The sequence below is a fragment of the Hylobates moloch genome, unplaced genomic scaffold, assembly GCF_009828535.3.
Source record: "Hylobates moloch isolate HMO894 unplaced genomic scaffold, HMol_V3 SCAFFOLD_3, whole genome shotgun sequence".
Lineage (NCBI taxonomy): Eukaryota > Metazoa > Chordata > Mammalia > Primates > Hylobatidae > Hylobates > Hylobates moloch.
Window position 1 is genome coordinate 57,340,822 of NW_026652278.1, and position 21,426 is coordinate 57,362,247.

At 40.9% G+C, this 21,426-nt stretch overlaps 1 protein-coding gene across 4 annotated transcripts in view; it reads left to right on the plus strand.

The window, feature by feature from the left end:
* ARID5B (AT-rich interaction domain 5B) overlaps positions 1–21,426 on the plus strand; it is a 195,221-nt gene that overhangs the window by 166,621 nt on the left and 7,174 nt on the right. For all 4 annotated transcript variants that reach the window (XM_032138093.2, XM_032138076.2, XM_032138102.2 and 1 more), the window contains 2 exons: positions 1,247–1,344; positions 17,310–17,508. In XM_032138093.2, the coding sequence (XP_031993984.1) occupies positions 1,247–1,344; positions 17,310–17,508 (297 nt within the window). The remainder of the gene's footprint in view (positions 1–1,246; positions 1,345–17,309; positions 17,509–21,426) is intronic.

Consider the following 21,426-nt stretch of genomic DNA (forward strand, 5'->3'; position numbering starts at 1 on the left):
CCCATAATATTTAACCACCCATCTCCTCCTCCTCAGATTTACAATTACAGAGCCCTGGTTGCAAGTTGAGGTTTTTTTATTTTTATTTTTTCATTTGATTGCTGCCTTTAGCCCCTTGGTGAACCCCGCTGGCAGCCTCGTGGGTATTTTTCAAAAGAAACCTCCTGCTTGATTGTACTAAATTCCACTGGCACCTTTGCCACGCCCTGTCCCCTACACATTCAAATAACAGAGTTTTCCTGTAACCCGGTTGAGAAATGTTCACGAGGACCTCAGAACTTGTTCTGTCTTCCAAATTTCAAGGAAATACTAGACTTACTTGGATGTAGTAAATGACGTGGTTTCCCTAAATTAATCATTTGCCAGATCTTGCATCTGTTATTTTGTAAAATCTTAATTTACGTACAAAAATAAAATTAAAGGAAAAAATTAAACAAGACCATAGTGTGCAGCTCAGTATATTACAAGCTGTTTGTTTTTATTCACTCAACTCAATAATGTACATAGCTAGCATTTTAACTGTGGAATATGTTAGTTTTCATATGATTTGATCAATATCCCATTTTCTTGACCTAAGTGAATAAAAATAAACAGCTTGCAACATATACAGTTTCAGATTTTGGTTTTGTTTTGGTGGTTAGAGAAGCTGGCATAAAAATGTAGCCTGAGATGACTACAAATTCCACAACCAATTTGATCATTTAACTTAATCTGTGTAGTAATTTTATTTATTTTTTAAATTGGCAACACATCACATGGATCAAAAATCAGAAGATACAAAAGCACGTTTGGTGAAAAGACCCTTTTTTACCTCTATACCTGGTTCCCCATTTCCACATGCCTCAGGCAATGTTAATGTTGATTCATCGAAACTGTTGAACTAAGATATAGTTCAGCTAAAACCTGATTTTATTTTGATGCTTTATCAAATGACATAAAGGAACAGGGTATGAGTATGAGACCTTGACAAACCTACATGAATATCCAGGGAGGTGTCTTAAATGAAATGCACTTAGGATGACAAAATACACATCCAAAAGTAGAATTCCATTTTTATTGTAAAGAAAAGTGCTGAAAGCGAGATCTCACTATGAAACCATAAATCACCCCATATACTCTTTTGGACTTCTCTGTTTCTGGGTTTCCAGAACAGACTGTTCTCTTCTGACTGTTGCATATGTATTGAAGCCTGGCACTATGAATCTCTCATGATGTAAGATTGAATTTCCCATTGCCATTTTTTCAGATAACAGCCCGCCGTCAATGGAAACATATTTATGATGAATTAGGCGGTAATCCTGGGAGCACCAGCGCTGCCACTTGTACCCGCAGACATTATGAAAGGTAAGAAACCATTTCATGGAATTGCTTAGTTAAAAGTGTGTTAATTGAAAGGAGCTTCTGGTCAAGGATAAGACAGAGGAAGTCTAAATGACCTTTTGGGAAACGGAAAATTTCCCTCTGGCATTTTACTTTGCATACCGCCTTGTGATTTTTAGGGAACATGGCTTTCTCTTGTTACAGGGGCTAAAATTAGATGTTCTTTTAGTTTGGTTCTATCATGTGACCACCTGCCTGACAATGCCTTTTTTTTTTTTTTCCCACAAGCATATATTACTCAGTATGTTCTCTTTAGGCTCTCTTAACATGAGAACCTTTAGCTTCTGAAAAATCTGCAGTGCTACTCTGAGGTTGACATTGAAAAGTAAGCACTTCTCATAATATTAGAATTGAAAAGTAAGGATTTCTTATAGTAAGAGAAATGGCCCCAGATAAAATCTGTTGTTTTATTTCATCCTTGTATTTTTCTTCTACGGAATCTTCTTACCAAGCTCTGTGTGGCTTGGTTTTCTAACAATTTCAGCCTATTTCAGAAAGATGATGAGGATGCAAACAAGAAGTAATGCAAAATTAGCCTACTATGTTGCATCCACAGGAGTGGATTTCCCCTTTGCATTAGGACTTTGTTATTCACACCATTAAAGACCAGTTAGCAGATTAATGCATTATCCCTCTATGCTTCAAGCCCATACTTAATTTGTTTAGGTCATTACCAACTTCCTTATAACTGGCACTTCCCTTTGGGTCTTATACGTACATCCTCAGGCAATACCATTTAACTCATCAATTCTTAGTCTTTTTTTTTTTTTCAAGTTCAATTGTACTTTTATCTATATTTTAACTCAGCTTTAGTATGGCCGTTCAACAAGAATGTTTTTGTAGTAATAAATTGAATTGGGTTTAGTACACCATGAAAAATTGCTACAAAGTATTCCCAAAGGATTGCCTTACCTGGCAGGGTTGTAATTCAGAAGGATTTTTAAAAATTGATAATAGATGTTCAAATTATTATTCTTTATAGCATTGTTTTTCAATACAACACATCAATTTTTAAAATATGTTATTTCTCTCAGTGTTTAATACAAAAACTCACCCATTCTCACTGTATGCAAAAGGTACACCACTGATGTCCTAGTACAAAGTAGCACTGATATCTCAGGTGAGTGTTCTGAAAATAATGTCTGAGGAACCACAGCCTACTTGTTTTTGACTTACGAGTCAAGGCTTCATTCAGAACTTTTTTTTTTTTTTTTTTTTTGAGACAGAGTCTTCCTCTGTCGCCAGGCTACAGTGCAGTGGCATGATCTCGGCCCACTGCAACCTCTGCCTCCCAGGTTCAAGCAGTTCTCCTGCCTCAGCCTCTCGAGTAACTGGGACTACAGGCACGTGCTACCACGCCCAGCTAATTTTTGTATTTTTTGTAGAGACGGGGTTTCACCATGTTGGCCAGGATGGTCTCCATCTCTTGACCTTGTGATCCACCCACTTCAGCCTCCCAAAGTGCTGGGATTACAGACGTGAGCCACCACGCCCGGCCAGAACATTTTTATTAGAAACTCTGTCCCTGTTTTCAAATAGATTCTGTTCTGAGAGTGGACATCCCTTTCCTTTATATGCAAATGCCCTCAACACCTGAACCATCAAACATAAAGGAGCAGATAGCAATTAAAGCTTGAAAAAGGAGTGTATGTCAGCTGTTAGCTCATCTAGTTAAAGAATGAAAACATCAATCAAATTAATTACAAAGTATCGCATGGTAAAAAAAAAAAAAAGAGAGAAAGAGAGAAGGTTTTGCATGGAGAGAAGGTTTTGCATGGAGAGAAGGATTGAACCCATAGTAGTGTGTGTGTGTGTGTGTGTGTGTGTGTGTGTGTGTGTGTGTGTGTGTGTGTGTAATTGAGCAGTTATGTGAATAAAAGTAGGATCCTTTTGAAGATTGTGTACTTTTGATTATTTACTTCTTGCTGGAGTAGGAGATTCCTGAAAGCTTGCAATCACATTAGAAAATTTTAGTAGAGATACCACAGACTTTAGCAATTAAGAAACATGATTGAAGATGTCTTAAAATTTTTCTCCTCTCCTTATTCTTGGGACCAGATTGGATATTCCATAAAGGTTTGCTTTCTCACTCGATTAAACTTTTTGAAGAGTGATGTCACTTTTCCAAATCCAGAATTTGTTTGGTCATTGTATGAGTCAGGGTGCAGTAAGGAAAATGGAAACCACACTGGGTATTCAACAAAGAGACTACCATAGGCAGTTGCTTAAACAGGGGTTGGTGTGAGGCACTAAGTTAACATGGGGGCAACAACTGTAAGTTCCCTAGGGTGACAGAATAGAGAGGAGAGGTTGGTTGTCACCACCCAGAAGTCTGGAGAATGTGCCTCAGAGCTGGGGTTCAGGTCCCTGGTAAGAAGCAGTCACCCAACCAGCACTGATGCTTCAGGAGCTCAGAGGAGGAGCACTGCAGAGCTGGGCTGAAACCTGAGGAGGCGGTGCTGAAACCAGAGGACACGCGCTGAAACTGTTGGGGGACTGTTGAAACTAGAGGCTGCAACCCACTGCTGCTGTTAAGGCATTGTGGAGTTGACACTGATATGAACAAGTGACATGGAAAGGAGATTCCTTTTCTCTCCCTGTCTCCCAGGACACGCTGTTTGCAGAACAGTAACAGGAAGATAGCTGACAAAAGGGATGTGTAATTTACAGAATTCCAGTCCTAGCATCAGCAAGCAGAGTACAGAAGGGTGGATTTGGAGTTGAAAGACAATAGGCCATCCGCCAAGTGGGAACCCCATATGCAGAGCCCGTTTTATGTGTGGTGACACCAAAAACGGCAGTTTGGAGCCTCCAACCACGTTGTTGGAGCATAGCTGTCGCAGGGTGATTAGCAAGGTCCTTTACCTTTCCTTGGTATTTCCTTTTTGCCATCTAGACTCCTCTCACATCCTTGTGATCAGATGCAATCACTAACTACCAAAATTTGAAGATCATTGATCTTATTTACAATAGTGCCTCTCTCACTGTTGAATCAATCATTCTCCAAGAGGAATCACCCATAATCCTATGTGTTGTGGTGGGGAGAAAAAGCTAGGATTACCGTTCTAGATGTCTTCCTTCTAATTGGTTCTACCAAAGAAGGGCAGAGGACATGCACATATGTCCAAGAAGAGGTTGAATCTCTGGGCTAAAACTTCATGATTATGGTGGATTTCATTCATTCTTGCTAGGCACGGGTTGCATGAACGGATAAAACAGAGATGACTGGATTGGTGAAGAAACACTGTTTTCAAGAAGGGTCAATGAGTTGAGAATGGTCAGGACTTTGTGGGCAAATATCTAGTCTGGAGATGCCCTTGGAATTTTGTAAAGCCTTCCAAACCAAATCAGGATGATGTGAGCTCTTCCTACTAGGCTGCGGGTTCTTCTGTTCTCATTCCTTTCACTCTGATAAAGAGAACTGCTCTTTTTCCTATTTCCCTGCCACCAGCTTTGCTTTCCTAGAAGATGAAGAAGTGAGTGATCTACTATGCATTATCCACTGATTTATTTTTCATGCACTGTGGTTCATGTTTCCAGTAAACGTTTTCATTTTACAACAAGAAAAATGTAGCCAGTTCCTCAGTAAAATGTTACTTGTATATTAGTTGAGCACTTTTGGTTTATTAATGAGTACAATAATGAAAGTGTGGGTTGTTGAAAAGAATCAATGGGTGTTTTTATTTAAGGCAAAGCAGAAATGGTACAATGCTTGTGAATACATCATTGTCGCTGAAGGCCTGACTCGTACAAACTTGCCTCTGATTGGTTTAAATCAAATAGGTCTAAGCACTTCATAAAAATGTCTTTGTCAGCCTGGTTTTCCTTCCAAACCTATTCATCTCTGTCAGTTTTTAATATTAGTACCAGGCTCCTGGCCATAGTCCATTAGTACTGTACTTAATTGCTCGTGTTACAGATGATTACCAATATAAAAAGCATTAATGTTTTCCCATCGCAAGGCTGTTGCTATGTAGATGTCTCAAACTCAGCAAACCTTATGAAATGTGGTTATTCTGGAAATTTCTTGTTCAGGATTTATAGATAAAGTTACTGTAGCTTTTGATGCAAAGAAAAATACCCACCTCATTCTTTCTAAGTGGAACATTTTCTTTCTTGTCTAACTCTTTACTTAAAAGTAACCAGTTCACTTTATTTTTATCAGTAAAGGAACAAAAAGGAAAATGGCTACTTTTATGGAATTCTCTTAGCTTGATTTTCTGGAATAGTAAATCACTTTAAAGGCTTTGTTTTCACATGCAGATTTCCCTTTTTAAAAAATGTTTTTAAAGTACATGCAGGGGGAAAAAATCTTTACTCAGAATGCTAGATTACTGGTTTTAATTTTCCTGAATAAATTACATGGTCTGTTTCTGTGGAGCACATGGAGTTGTTATTAGGGATTTTAAAAGGAGCATTAAAGCAAAAGTACTTTATGATGTGCATTTTTGAGTATTTAGAAAATCAAAATCATAAACAAATGTATTTGTTTGTGAGGGAAATTAGCAATTATTCTTCGTCTTCTTGCATACGTAATGCCTAATTTCAAATCCAACCTTTTGCTTTTACCATAAGCATTCCTTGGACAAGATTGCCACCCTGCGTGGCTGAGGCAGCTTTCTTTGCAGGGACTTAAGGTGAGCTGTACCCAAGCCAGATGTACCTGGGCAGATAATGAGTGATAGCTGGAGCTTCTGCCTTTTTTCTCTGAAGGTATAAGGCAGAGTGTGGGAGGCTTCATGTTTTGAATAAAATAAGCATGTGCTTTAAGTTAAGGACCAAAAATATATCAAGTTCTAAGGAACCCACCTAATTATACCATGGATAAAGGCCGGGGAAGGAAAGGTGAGTTACAGTTCTGTGCACATCAAGGACATGATTCCATGTATTCTTGCTCATTTGGACACCCTTGGAGTTAATAAATACACAATTCAGAAAGTCACAGGCAACATCTCAGAATTGTATATTTAAGAGGACCCCTAGCAACTCCCTAGACCAGTGCTACTCAAATGAGATTTTCTGACTTGTCCATGAACTGTTTGCTACTAGCCCATAACAACTTAAGCACAGCAATTGCAAATAAGCATTGATACACTTACGCTGAAATTTGCCAGAATAACATTATGGCCGTTGAAGCTAATAAAAACTTGGGGCTTGTGTTTTGTATGCCTCCTTTTGAATTCCATTTTTCTAGTAATTCATTTTTATGGTTGTTTACAAAAAGCATCAGACAGCATCAGATGGGAAATTTAGAAAACTAGTCCTTCACCCAGGTCAGTGGAGAAGCTCCGCTCCTGCATCTTGGCCACAAACTCAGATGTTTATGGAGGCAGGTAGCATAGATGAGTGTAGGGGCCACGGCTGGAAAGTGTGAAACTGGCAAGCACAGCCCGGGCCAGAGAGCCCAAAGGGGCTAGCCCACACTGTTGCTGTAGGTAGATGCCATCTGTGTGCTTCCTGACCTTCTGTGTTTTCAAGATATTTTTTTTAATGTGAAATAACCTAACTTACAAACATTGGCTCCAATATTTAAAAAAATAAGCTAAATCAAACATGCCCATGGGCAAAATATAGCCTACAGGATGCCAAGTTCCACAAAGACTGAACTATGCTTGACACTAGGCTATCCAGCCTCTGATTCAGTGCCCTGCAGTGGGAGGGCCTGGAGGAAGCTTCAGGGTTCCAGGTGCTCTTACTCTGCTCTACACACTTTTCCGTGTGCTGAGCAAAACACCCTCTGTGGCTTCCCATTGACCCTGCCTTGCCTTCGGAGGATGACTCGCCACATGTCTGCTCCCTTTGCTCTGATCAGTGTCCAGGAGCTTGTCAAAGCTCCTCTTTCACTTCAGGTCTTCCTGTTCCATTCAACCAAGCCTCAGAGCACCAGTAATGGACCTTCACCAGCTCGGCTTGCTCTCATGCAGGCGCCTCCAGTTTGTGTCACTCAGAATACCCAAAGCTACTCCAGATGTGGCGTGTAGTCCTTCTCAGGATGCAGGCGGTGTCAGTCTATCAACACAGCCTAAGATTACGTTTGAAATGGGCAAGAAGCCCTCTCCTATTGGCCTGTTGCTTTTTCTTGGATAGGATAGATTTGCCATTTGATTAACTGTCGTTTTCATTTACTGCTGCCCTCAAAACCCAATCGGTGTTTTTTGGACATCTGCCATGTGCAGAGCACTCTCAGGGGTAATGAGAACATGTAAAGCAAAGAGTTGGGAATTGGCTGGCAAACAATGAGGAGGTACCCTTGCCACCACATTCATAGTGGAGATTGCTAAAGGAACAGGATGCTGCTTCCCGTGAGCCCGGGTTCAGCCTGAGAATTCTTCTCAGTATGGCATCCCCAGGGAGCCACCACGACTCATTAGAACTGGAAGATGCCATGATCCTTGGTTTATCTAACCCATCACAAGATCTGACTCAAAGACCGTACACACATGGAACAGAGTTATATCTATGTCTGTGGGCTGGGCACGGTGGCTCACACCTGTAATCCCAGCACTTTGGGAGGCCGAGGCGGGTGGATGACTTGAGAACCAGGAGTTTGAAACCAGCCTGGCCAACATGGTAAAACCCTGTCTCTACTAAAAAATACAACAATTAGCTGGGGCTGGTGGCACACGCCTATAATCCTGACTACTCAGATGTCTGAGGCAAGAGAATCACGGGATGGCTGAATATGGGAAGCGGAGGGTTGCAGTGAGCCGAGATCACGCCACTGCACTCCGGTCTGGGCTACAGAGCGAGACTCTGTCTCAAAAAACAAAAACAAAAAAACAAACAAACAACAAAAAAAAACTACATCTATAAAAACTAGTTTTAAGTAATTAAAAAAAAAATAAGTTCAATAGGGATCAAAGAAGGAAGAGAGAAATTTCAACTGAAATGAGCAAAGTCCCCTCTGGAAAATGTGCATAAAAAGGTAGGGGCTGTCAGGAAAGTCCTAAGGCTGAATTTCCAAGTCACATACCCCAAAGGCAAGTAGTGTACTTTATCCTCTCATGTCTATGAACTATTATCTTAAGGTGCAGTGGGTAGACTGCCCATCCTCATCCATGGTAAGGTTACCCAGTCAGTGGACTTGCATTTCCTTTCCCAACACTGTCTTTCTCATGGCAGTCCTGGCCTGTGGCCCCTATTGGGCTTACCTCTGCAACACGGCCACCCTGCCACTCTCATCTCCCTAAACCCACAGAGGGCATCCTAGCCCTTATCAACAACCAGAAGCCCAGGAAACTGAAAATAAGTTGCCCAGAGTTAGGCTGACTGAGGTTGTACAGCTTCTCTTCCATCTACACTCCCACCAAGCTTGTTCTTACAGGGCTCTGAGTCAGGTCAATGCAAACACCCTACACCCAGAGTAGCTTCTTCTTGTCATCTGTAAAGAATTTCTCTCCAAAGGACAGTCAGGTAATTTCATACACAAGAGCCGCATACTCTGTATCACTCAGCATGCCTAAAATGCTCTGATAACTTTCCAATGCCTGGATATTTCAAGAAACTTTTAAAAAGGAAAACAAAACTCTAGCCAGACCCTGGAGTAGAAAAACTGGTTTCTATTTTAAAAAAATAAACAACAGCCTTTGAAAAAAATCTCTATTTAAAAATTCTTAAATTTGCCTCTAAATGCAAGTTGTAATTAATAGAAGTTAGAGTTTACACTGTTGAGTGTAAAAACACCCTCAGGCACAAAGTAATCAAGTGTGTATGTCATGCTGTAAACTACAGCGAGTTTTTTGTTTGACCCCCCACCCCCGCAAAAAAGCTTGCCAAACAGCAGTTTTTCTTTGTCGAGCTCCTTTATTGTCTCATTTTTGTTTTTATCCTACTTCCTCCGTCCCACCCTTTGAACCTAACTATAGTATTTAAGAAACCTTGCAGGTCCCATGTTTTATTGATAGTTTTCATCAAGCATGAATTTAAATTTCAGAATAGATTAGGTGTCTTAGCCCTTTTTGATAAATAACAAAAGGTTTCTACTTATGATTTTCTGTCCTCAGGGTTTTATCATTAAGATTAAATAACTGTACTCTCAAGCATGCCACTGCACAAACATCTTTTCAATTATGTGAGTAACAGATGCCTTCACAAAGGAACTATTGAAAATTCAGAAAGCATGTTTCCAAAAAAGAAAAGGGAAAAAAAAGAATCATATGACAGAAGAATGTAATTGTTTACCATTAAAGTATATTCTTAACTCTTCCACTGAAAACCTCTTGGAACATTTTGTTTTTGTATAAGTTACTACAAAGTTTGACCAAAATAATAAATGTTGTGGGAGAATTGTTGAACATTTCAGAAGTTCTGGAACCAGTAGGATCTAACATGCATGGGGCTTAAATGCAATAGTTGTTTGCCTATTTTTATATTTTGACACTGGTTTCGATCATTTGTGGGGTACACATCACATTGAAAACACTGCCATGTTGGCTGGGCATAGTGGCTTACCCTGTAATCCCAGTACTTTGGGAGGCCGAGGTGGGTGGATTGCATGTACCCAGGAGTTTGAGACCAGCCTGGGCAACACGGTGATACCCTATCTCTACTAAAAATAGAAAAAAATAGCCAGGTGCGGTGACACACACCTGTAGTCCCATCTATTCAGGAGGCTGAGGTGGGAATATCATCTGAGTCCAGGAAGTCAAGGCTGCAGTAAGCCGTGATTGCATGAGACCCTGTCTCAAAACAAAACAGTATTGGGTTTATTATTCTTGAAATAATGTTCATCCACCCTTGAAATGGATCCATACAACTCAATTCTGAAGTCACTGGGCTTTTTTCATTGAGAAGAGTAATTGCTGCAATTGTTGCTGGCTGGCATTGTAGATGGCTAGGCACCATGCATGGTCTGTGTTCACTGTAATAAGCATGCATTTTAATCCCTGGGACATAACATCAGCCTTCCTTAAGTCCATTCCAACTTTCTTCAATGTGGTTGTCATTTGAAAGGCATAGGAACAACAACAGTCTAGATGCTCTTACATGTGGCATGGACACATCATAGAAAGCCCCAAAAGAGCTTTATTAGGGAGACCATGGGAAGCTTGCGCTTGGTAGGATTAAGTCCTAGAGGCTGGAATTCATGGGGGATATGTTTCTCGAGTTTCTCTTACCATCCAATATTAAGTTGGGCATGATCCAACTAGTATCACTACCTTTTGAAGAGCTATGGTATGGTTATTGTAGCATATTGTAAGAGTAGTTGCCCAGTGCCCAAGCCATAGGGCTTCTTCTGATGTAGGAGGTTGACCCTTTGTGGAATGGCCACGTATGTATTTTATAGGCCTGTTGCCTCTGAGAAAAGGAGAATGCTCACTCCAATTTCTCAGGTAACTCCTTAGGAGCTAGGAATTCACTTAACCCAGGCAGGAGTGATCTTTCAGTATCTCCTCCGTGTTGGTACATCTCCGTGTTGATACGTGTGTGTATGAAAATGCACAGCCACCTTTTTGAGATGAAGATAGCTGGACTGGCAGAGGCAGGCAGTTTGGTGGTTGAACTCAAATTTTGACACTAAATAGCTGTGTGCCATTGACTAGTCACTTAATGGTTTAGCTCTGAACCTCAGTTTTGTCATCCACAAAATGAGATAAAATAATATATCTGTAGATATTTCTTTTTGTAATGGTTGAAATTAAAGCATGCAGAGTGCCTGGTATTAATAAGAATGTAATGCATGGTGGTGGCTGTTAATATTGTAATGCCCAATCAATATATATGAATGACCCGAATGAGGTTTCTCTACCTTCCCACCTTGCTTCTAACACACTCCCCTGAAATCCATGTAACTCCAGTTCAGGAAAGCTGTCATCCTTGAGCTAACTCTCTCACATTGACACACCTTTATGGGAGCCAAGCCACCACCTTGCTGTGTCCAGTACCACGTACCTTTCTTTCTTCTCTTCATTTAGGGTCACACACACTGCGGGACCATGGAGGGAGGTATCAGAATTATCAGTGGGCCTAAGAAACAACTCTCCCACCCACTCCCAGGGGCAAATGGAGAGAGCATTAAAGCCTTCAAAAAGTTTTCTTGTCCATCTGCTGCCCCTTGAGTAGGTACTGAAGCCCCTGTGAGAAGATCATTTTCCCAGAAAAGAGACCTTTTGTGATGACAAATGGTTATATTTCATCGTTGTTAATAGTGGACTCCATAGCTTTTAGGTGTCTCAGCATAGAATACAGGTGATGGTAGTTATACCTACTTCATTTTTAAAGCATGTAAGGCAGTTTGGCTTTGGTAGCTCTTGGGCAAACTGAGTCTTTCACACAGACTCTGTGTTGCACTCTGCCGCCATTTTGTTGGCTCAGATGGGCCCCGCTATAGGCTCGTTCTTCATGTCAGCGTGGCTTTTTACTCCGTGGTTTGGTGCCCCAGACTTTCAGTTCACATCCTTGCCTGTTGGGAGGTGACACTGGAGGCCTCTTTCTCAGCTCTCTTGGTTATGGGGAGAGCTTGTCACACTCGGCACACTATTTTTTCTGCTCCACTGAAGTTCACACCATAAGATGGAGATCTTCATCTGCGGCTCACATCTCTCTCAGATGGAGCTTAGCTTTTATTGTGCTCAACCGGGGTTGTGCCTGCTGAGGAAACATTCTCATTTCTCTGCTCATTTACATAGCACATTTGTGTATTTGGCTGTTGGTTTGGTTCCCTACCCCCAAAAGCTCTTCTTCCACTTTTATTGTCATGGTCTAGCACCTAAGAGGTGAACAGTATGTGAGATTAGAAAAACTCTCTATGCTTATTGGAACTGTAACAAGTATGTTTACCTCATCTTCAGAAAGGAAAAATATACCTTCTATTGGCTCCATATTTGGTGAAAGATTCCTTCCCATACTTCACAGTGAAGTTATATTTTCAATTTCTGCCTGCAAAGGGAAATGTCTGGCCAAGCCGTAGAAATTTATCAAGCCTGGAATCAACTCAGAGGTGTAATGACTCCATTTGGGGTGAGATCAGGTCTGAAGTCCCAGTTGAACCAATATGTCATTTTGTTGTTACTACAAAAAAAAAATGCCTAATAGTATTAGAATAGTATAGTAGTGCCTTTTTTTTTTTTTTTTTTTTTGAGACGGAGTCTCACTCTGTCACCCAGGCTGGAGTGCAGTGAAATGATCCCGACTCACTTCAACCTCTGCCACTGGAGTTCAAGCAATTCTCCTGCCTCAGTCTCCCAAGTGGCTGGGATTACAGGCACGCACCACCACGCCTGGCTAATTATTGTATTTTTAGTAGAGATGGGCTGGTCTCAAACTCCTGACCCCAAGTGATCCGCCTGCCTCCGCCTGCCAAAGAGCTGGGATGACAGGCGTGAGCCACCGCACCTGGCCAGTAGTGGCATCTTTGACCTGACATGCACCAATGTTATTTCCCTCTGCCCCTAGAAAATATTCTGCTCCAAGGACACCAGCAAACCTTTAGGTCTGGAATTTCTCACCGATTTGATACCATAGAGTGCCTATGTAGTAACTGGGGTGACTGGGATTCAAATACAACCCTAAAAGTTCACCACTTCTTGCCCCCACTCTCTGGATTCAGTCGGTTCCAGACATTATTGTAATACCATTTTTCAAGCTCTGTAAATAGATGGATTCTCATTTTTCCTATTAAGCAGTGTTTGCTAAATATTTTGGCCCAAAAGTTCAGTCATTCCATGCAAGCATTCATCAATACCGGAGACATTAGTGGTTACTTGTTCAGATGAGGTTTGACATTATTTTTCCTCTGCTTCTGAGGAAGGGAGGGGAATGTTGTGTAATAAAGATGAAGGGTCTTTTCTTCTTTTGTACAAAATGCAAATGATGAGGACATGTGTGGTATACACTTCTCTAATGCAAGGCTGCTGCTTTTTGTTGAGAAAGAGAGGCAAGGCCCTGGAGGATTTTAGACTTTGTAAATATAAAATTATCTGCCTTAGTGTTTAAAAATAATAATAAAAGAGAGAAAGAGTTGGCAGGTTGCCAGATTACTTACATTACTGTAATAGATTTGCTGACCCCTGACTTCTGCTGTAGAGAAATGTATTGAATTTTTCATAATATCAGATGAGGCAGATCTAAAAACCTAGTGTACTGAGCACCATTATTTAACTTGAGATTTAGCAAAGCCGAAATCTTTTCAAACCAGCAATTTCATGTATGATGATAATTTAGTAGCTCAGATGCTAACAAATCAAGGTTATAATGCTATTGATTTGTTAATTTTAACTTGGGTTGATTTTAAGTCTTTTTTTTTTTTTTTTTTTTAAGAAAGAAGAATGCGGAGGGGAAAAAAATCTTGCTTTTCACAGTGACTGAATTTAATAAGAATCTCCGTGATAGCAAAAGGCCCCCCTACTGTTTCTGCTTTGGGGTGGAAAATGTTATTCTTGTATTATTCCTAGGGAAAAATAAAATCTCATGCTGCTGCAAATCTTATGCCTATGGAAAGATGTTATTTTTTAATACATAATGGCTTACCTATTTCAGATCCATTAATCGCATCGTAAATAAGCATTTTGCTAATCTGAAATGTGAAATCTGGATAATAATAAAGGCCCATTTATCTGTCCAGCTTTCAATCCCCAGACTAGATGTAGATCAGGAAGGGGCAAATCTCTCTGGATTTTCTAATGAATATATTGCTTCTCTTCCCCATGACTTCCACCCACCTAAAAGCCAGCCCCCATTCTTAGAGTTGCAGTCCATTGAAAATATTTCTCCCGTGTAATGAATTCTTGGGGGCTGGAGTGCATGTTTGCTTTTATCTGTACAGTTTAGAAACTGATAAAATCTTTGCTGTGCTACAAATATTTGAGAAATAATCATCCTGAAGGCACAGGCATGGTGCATTTTACTAAATTCTATATAATACAAACCTACTCAGCTTTCTACATAGGGCAGTGTTGACCTAATCTAAGGCTAACCTGTTTTTAATGGTACCACATGTACATTGAACGTTTAAATGTTCAGAAACCTATAATAGCTTTTGTCCTCTTGTACTGTAAAAACTTCTAATAATCATATGATAAGATCATATCCTGTGGGGTAATTGTGTTGTACCATGACAGGATAACTGAAAAAACATTCAGTGAAAAGTGCACCAAACGGAAATCACTATATGAAGCAGCGATTGTGTGCCGTGCGAGACCATGCCCTGTTCTTCAAAGCTTAGCTGGTCATATTTCTACTTGCTTCCTTTTAGCTTCTGCCTTGCTTGTTTTATTTTAGGAGCCTTTTTTCCCCAAGCCACTATAATTATCTTTCAGTGATTTAAAAGGGGGGGAAAAAACACTCAATTGACCTTTACACACACACACTCTCTCATACACTCACACACTCTCACATACTCTCTCTGGAAGCCTTGAACAAGTAGGGCTTGTGTTTGGATTCAGTTTTACCTTAGTCATGCCTCTTTCCAGATACAAGAAACATTTAACTCCAGATTTCCTGCTTCTGGCTTTAGGCCTTTGACCAGCAAAGTGAAATGTATTTTTTACTGCTGTCAGCCAGCCAGCTGCTGAGTTGAGTGAAGGGGAGAAAAAAAAAAAAAAAAAAAAAGAAAAAAAAAAAAAAAAAGGAACTGAAATGAGAATGGTGCCCTGCTTTGTGAGCTTGCAAAATTAGAAAAGGAAATTAAAGTCTCCTTAGCCAGGTTGGCCCAGGGCTCTCAGAACCCAGAGTGACGGGTCCTTGGGGGTCCATGGGGTATCTCTCCCACCCAGTTCTCTGCTTTCCCTCCTCCCCTCCCCACACTCAGAGGTAATGCTGTCATTCTTCTCAGTAAAGAGGGTCCCTCGTGGTGTCACCATCTCCATCAGAAAATGAAGTTGGGGGAAGGGTGGTACCAGCAAATTGCTATCATTGGAATACCCAGACTTCAGTGCTCCTTGAGTTCCCATGGCAACAAAACAAAAGTAAAACAAACCTATCTGTCCCAACAATAAAATATGTTTTCATTAAAGTCAATTTAAAATATCTTTCCAGTTTAAAATATTCAATGCATTTTGCTCCCGGACAAAAATCCACAACCTGCCAATATTGAAGAGGATAAAGTCCCTGGCAGAACCAGGCAGAAAAAAGGAATTGGGGGGAATGTTGGGGACTTTACAGATGAGACAGAATAAATTCAAGTATGAACAGGATTGCTTTTTTCTCTCTTTTTCTGCTTAGTTATGCTTTTTATTATATAAACATTAACTGTAATATTACAGTGGGAAGCAGGTATTTGGCAGCCATATATTATTTTAGTAAGTCTACATAGGGAGGGCAGTTTCCAGTTTTAGCAGCTGTAACATGTTTAAACTCAGTTTGTAATGGGATCTGAAGATAACTATTCCCCATGGGCTCTGTTGATCTTCATGGCTGGCCAACTGCCAGATGTAGGGCTCCAAAGTATTATTCACGCCTCCTTGCTCATACCTTGTCCAAGCATGCTAAGTAAATGAATTTTGTTTCTAATATGCTATAAACTGGGATCTGATTTTCCCATAGTTTTATTGGTATTTTATTAAAGAGCAAAATATTAGGATCACAAATGTCCCCACATCCGTACTGTCAAACCTGAACAATCGTGTATGGTTAAGCAGTTGAGATCCAAATAACATAGACAGAAACCAATTTGAGGATAGCAAACCAATATCCAGACCAAGGAATTTTTTGCCTGAGAATCTTAGTTTAAAAGTAATCAGGATCCCCAATATTTGAACAGACTTATGATGTTTATAAGCCAAGTACATTTTCTTCATTGAGTCAACTTGTCTTATTTAAAACAAATTATGTTTGCTGTATTAAAGTTCATATTTTTAAGGCTGAGTCTTATATTAATCCCACAATGAGTCATTAATCATACCAAATGCATTATAAAAACTTTAATCACTGAAGTTGAAACAGAGATTGTAATGCAATCCATCCTTTTTAATTACATCAGCTATTTTTCCCTTTCAGATAAAGAGCTACGTCGCAAAGGGAAAACAGATTAAAACTAGAGCTGTTTGATGTTTCTCTTTTTAGAACAATTTTATGCAGTTTGTTTAAAAAGTTATATAATTAAAACGCTTGAAATTTTCAGGCCTCTGGTTTTTGTGGCTTGCATAGTCTGTCTGCCTTCCATCTCGCTGGGGCGATCTTTTACTTAGCACCCTAAAACAGAACTCCTAGCGGAGTCCCCTACCCCACTCAGAGCTGTGGGATAAGACTAAACTGTCTCTTGGCCCCGCTGTGCTTGCCTTTCATTGACCTTTTTATCTTAGATGTTTCATCTCTATCTTGACATGAATGAAAATAAAATCTTTTCAGATGGGCAGCACTAGGTTCAGATCTCACCTCTAACAAATGGTATGACTCTCAGGCAAATTGTTTAACCTTTTTAGGCCTCAATTGCCTCATATGTTAAAAAGAGAATAATAATAATACTCCATAGGGATATTGTGGAGTTTACATAAAATAATCTTTAAATGTACTTGGCACATGCTAATACCTACTAGAATATAAGCTTCATGAGCTCAGAGGCTTTGAATGTTTGGTTCACGGCTGTGTCTCAGTGCCTAGAACACTGCCTATAGTATGTGCTCAATAAATAGTTGTTGATGGACTGGTAAAGCAGCTAGCATTATTGTTGCAGTTTTGTTAGCACTTAGCCAGGTGCCATGGGGAGTGATGGTGATATTGTTAATGTTGGATGCTTCCATTGGTATCTTGGTCTATAGACCCACAAAACCAAAAAGAGGTCTTGCTGAGAAGTGTTAAGTTACCACGTACTGATTTTGACCAAGGAAGCAGAACACTAAAGTGTGGAATAAGTTTATAGAAGTATAGCAGTGTCACTGGAGATGAAGTCATTTAATAATTTGCTTATATTGGGAAAAGAAAGTAAACCCCCAAAGCATTGATGCTACTGGAATTACTCAACTGACCCATCATCTCTTCTGTTAACCTTTTAGATTAATCCTACCATATGAAAGGTTTATTAAAGGAGAAGAAGATAAGCCCCTGCCTCCAATCAAACCTCGGAAACAGGAGAATAGTTCACAGGAAAATGAGAATAAAACAAAAGTATCTGGAACCAAACGCATCAAACATGAAATACCTAAAAGCAAGAAAGAAAAAGAAAATGCCCCAAAGCCCCAGGATGCAGCAGAGGTGAGTTGCTTTGCTCCACAGAAATACCTCTGGAAGACATGTGCTGCCTCGAGGTCCTTCTAGAACCCTGAATCCACAGCTGTGTCCCTGCACAGTTGGATGGCTTAATGAAGAAACCAAGAAATCTAAGCTTCACAGTTCCCCACTTAGTTCCCCAATTCCTGAAAGCCTTTCAGCCTGCTCATGAGATGAAATCCAGTGCCTAGTATTGAATGGGATAGCCCAGGAATAGAATCTAGAAAGATACAAACATCCTGTAGAAAACTGATAGCAAATGCTCAGCCTTCAAGACAGAAGGATCCAGAGCTACACTAACATCAAATAATTTCACTGTGAAAACATGGCTTCTTGGCCATTCCACAGCCAGTCTATCTGAGGGTGCTGGTGTGACTTTAAAACATATTTTGGGGCTGGACATGGTGGCTCACGCTTGTAATCCTAGCACTCTGAGAGGCCAAGGCAGGTGGATTGCTTGAGCCCAGGAATTCGAGAAGAGCGTGGGCAACATGGTGAAACCCAATCTCTACAAACAAAGCTCACGCCTGTAATCCCAGCACTTCGGGAGGCTGAGGTGGGCGGATCACGAGGTCAGGAGATCGAGACCATCCTGGCTAACATGGTGAAACCCTGTCTCTACTAAAAATACAAAAAATTAGCCAGGTGTGGTGGTGGGCGCCTGTAGTCCCGGCAACTGGGGAGGCTGAGGCAGGAGAATGGCATGAACCCGGGAGGCGGAGCTTGCAGTGAGCCGAGATCGCGCCACTGCACTCCAGCCTGGGTGACAGAGTGAGACCCCATCTCAAAAAAAAAAAAAAAAAAATACAAATACAAATATTAGGCATGGTGGTACACCCTGTGGTCCCAGCTACTGGAGAGGCTGAGGTGGGAGGATAACCTGAGCCCTGGGAGGTAAAGGCTGCAGTGAGCTGTGATTATACCACTGCACTCCTGCCTGGGTGACAGAGTGAGACCGTGTCTCAAAAAAAATGCTTTGCGGGTCTAGGAAAGAGGGACCTTGGAACTGTGGTGCTGTATCCTGCAAGATTCTCCTGAAAACTTTAGAGATGTGTTTGTCTCCCATAATTGATTTCTGTGCAACAGCCATGGGTTGAGCCCAATTTAGGAAAATCTTAAGTGCGGCCGGGCATGGTGGCTCACGCCTGTAATCCCAGCATTTTGGGAGGCAGAGGCAGGTGGATCACGAGGTCAGGAGCTAGAGAGCATCCTGGCTAATACAGTGAAACCCCATCTCTACTAAAAATAGAAAAAATTAGCTGGGCGTGGTGGCGGGCGCCTGTAGTCCCAGCTACTGGGGAGGCTGAGGCAGGAGAATGGCGTGAACCCGGGAGGCGGAGCTTGCAGTGAGCCGAGATCGTGCCACCGCACTCCAGCCTGGGCGACAGAGAGAGACTCTATCGCAAAAAAAAAAAAAAAAGAGAGAAAAGAAAAAAAAATCTTAAGTGCATATTATTTATAGGGAAATTTTGAAATGGTTCATCTGAAACCATTATTATTTTTCATATTAAAAGGTAGTTTCTGCACTTTTTAAGCCCCCAACAGCCTTTTGGTAGAAGCCATTACCCCCAGCGTGCAGCCAGTCATGTAGGCTGATCTGGGCTCCATTTCAACATGAATAATAAAAAACGCTGCTGCCCATAAAAAAAAAAAAAAAAAACTGAGCAGCCACATTTGGAGACAGCATGTTCTAGGATTCAACCCCAGAGGGAATTTTGGTGCTGATATTAAATACCCCCTAAAAAATCAGGTTTATAATGAACACATGAAGAGGCTCCATAATTAAACACTGGTTTAAATCGCACATGTACAACACGCACCAACCTCCCATCTAGACATCAACTTACCCAACTGACTCTTACATAAGAAAATAGTATTGACACCAAGATTAGAAATTTGTGGTTTTTTTGTTTTTATTAAGTTTCATAATTATTTTAAGCTCTAGTAACTAAAAAGGGGGAGGAGGAAGAAGATGATGCAGGTTTTTTTGTTGTTGTTTTGTTTTGTTTTTGAGACAGAGTCTGTCTCTGTCGCCCAGGCTAGAGTGCAGTGGTGCGATCTCAGTTCACTGCAACCTCCGCCTCCCAGGTTCAAGTGATTCTCCTACCTCAGCCTCCCGAGTAGCTAGGACTACAGGCGTGTGCCACCACACCCGGCTAATATTTTTGTATCTTTAGTAGAGACAGGGTTTCACCATGTTGGTCAGGCTGATCTCGAACTCCTGACCTCAAATGATCCGCCTGCCTTGGCCTCCCAATGTGCTAGGAATACAGGTGTGAGCCACCGTCTCTGGCCAGATGAAGCAGATTTCTCAACATCTGCAAGCTTGCAACATAAATGGCCAAAAGCAAGGAAATTCCAAGTGCATGCTTACATTCCATTTTTCCTTGATACTTTTGGCCTGGTGATTTATTATAGGGTTTCAGATGAGTGTTTTCTATTAGCTGCCATATGTACACAAAACACCAGGGGATAAACTGAGGACCAAGGGGACAGATGACCCTTGAATGTCTCCACTTTGGGGATTAAGTTTGAAATGGTTGGTTTGAGAATGGTAGGAGGAATCCTTAGCCTATGCACTGAGCCTGTCAGCTTGGGAGATGACCATTCCCAAGAGTGGAGCCTTACTCCCTGGAGTCCATAGAAACCCTGAAAGCTGTTAGGCTTTGTGTTTCCTGTAGGCTGCAACTGTTCCCTTCAGGCAGCTGTAAGTGTCTCAGGTTTTGAAAGTTGTCATGATGAGGTTATCTAAACCTCATGGAATCTTCCACCCTCTCCAAGGCTGACCTTATAATAAGAATCACTTCTCACCTCTAACATAGAACCATGTTATTAGCCAGGTGTATTTTTTCTCATTAACTCTATTTGGGGTTTTTGGTTTGGATTTTATTGTTTTCATTGCTTTTACTTTTTGGTGTTTTCAATATGAAGTGGTGAACTCAATGGAGATAGAAAGGGTGATAAATTCCCTCGGGTTGAATCCACTGTATTCAGGTAATGGGATTGCAAGTCGCATGGAGGGAAGCTAACATTTAACATACTAAGCAGATCATAAAATGTCTTCCTAGAAAAAAAGTCCTTTACTTTTTTCTGCCTAGCTTTCAAAGACTTCCTAAACCTGTTTTACAACCCAAAGCATGGGACTCTGATATAACTGCAGGTCTACATCATAGAAACTTCAGTGGGACTGAGTATCCCCCATTGCCCTGCGTCAAACTATAGCCCTATAAGAAACTAACAATTAGATGCAATTTGCCTTTTCCCCTTGCCATACTCACTTTTCTGTATTTTTATGTCATGTATAAGCTCAAGAGACCAATGATGATTATTAACGTAGAATAAGTAATGATATTTGTACTGGAAAAGGCAGCTTGTAGTAGTAGCACTACTACAAAAAAAAAAAGAAAAAGAAATAATTATGATAATCAAAGACTCTTAGGTATAACATGTCCCTAAAATTCAGGGTTTTTTTTTTTTTACGGGATTTAAGGAAAAATACCTGTGAAATAGTTGTGATTTCTTAAAACTTTTGTTCCCACATATTCCTAAACCAGCATCCTCAATCTTACCCAAAGATGCTAATTGGCAGACCCACCCTTCCTTCCTTCCTTCCATCCTTTCTTCCTTCCTTCCTTCCTTCTTCCTTCCTTCCTTCCCTTCCTCCCTCCCTCCCTCCTTCCTTCCTTCTTTTTCTTTTTTGAGAGTTTCACTCTTGTTGCCCAAGCTGTAGTGCAATGGCGTGATCTTGGCTCACCGCATCCTCCACCTCTGGGGTTCAAGCAATTCTCCTGCCTCAGCCTCCTGAGTAGCTGGGATTACAGGCGCCTGCCACCACGCCTGGCTAATTTTTGTTTTTTTTACTAGAGATGAGGTTTCGCCATGTTGACCAGGCTGGTCTTGAAC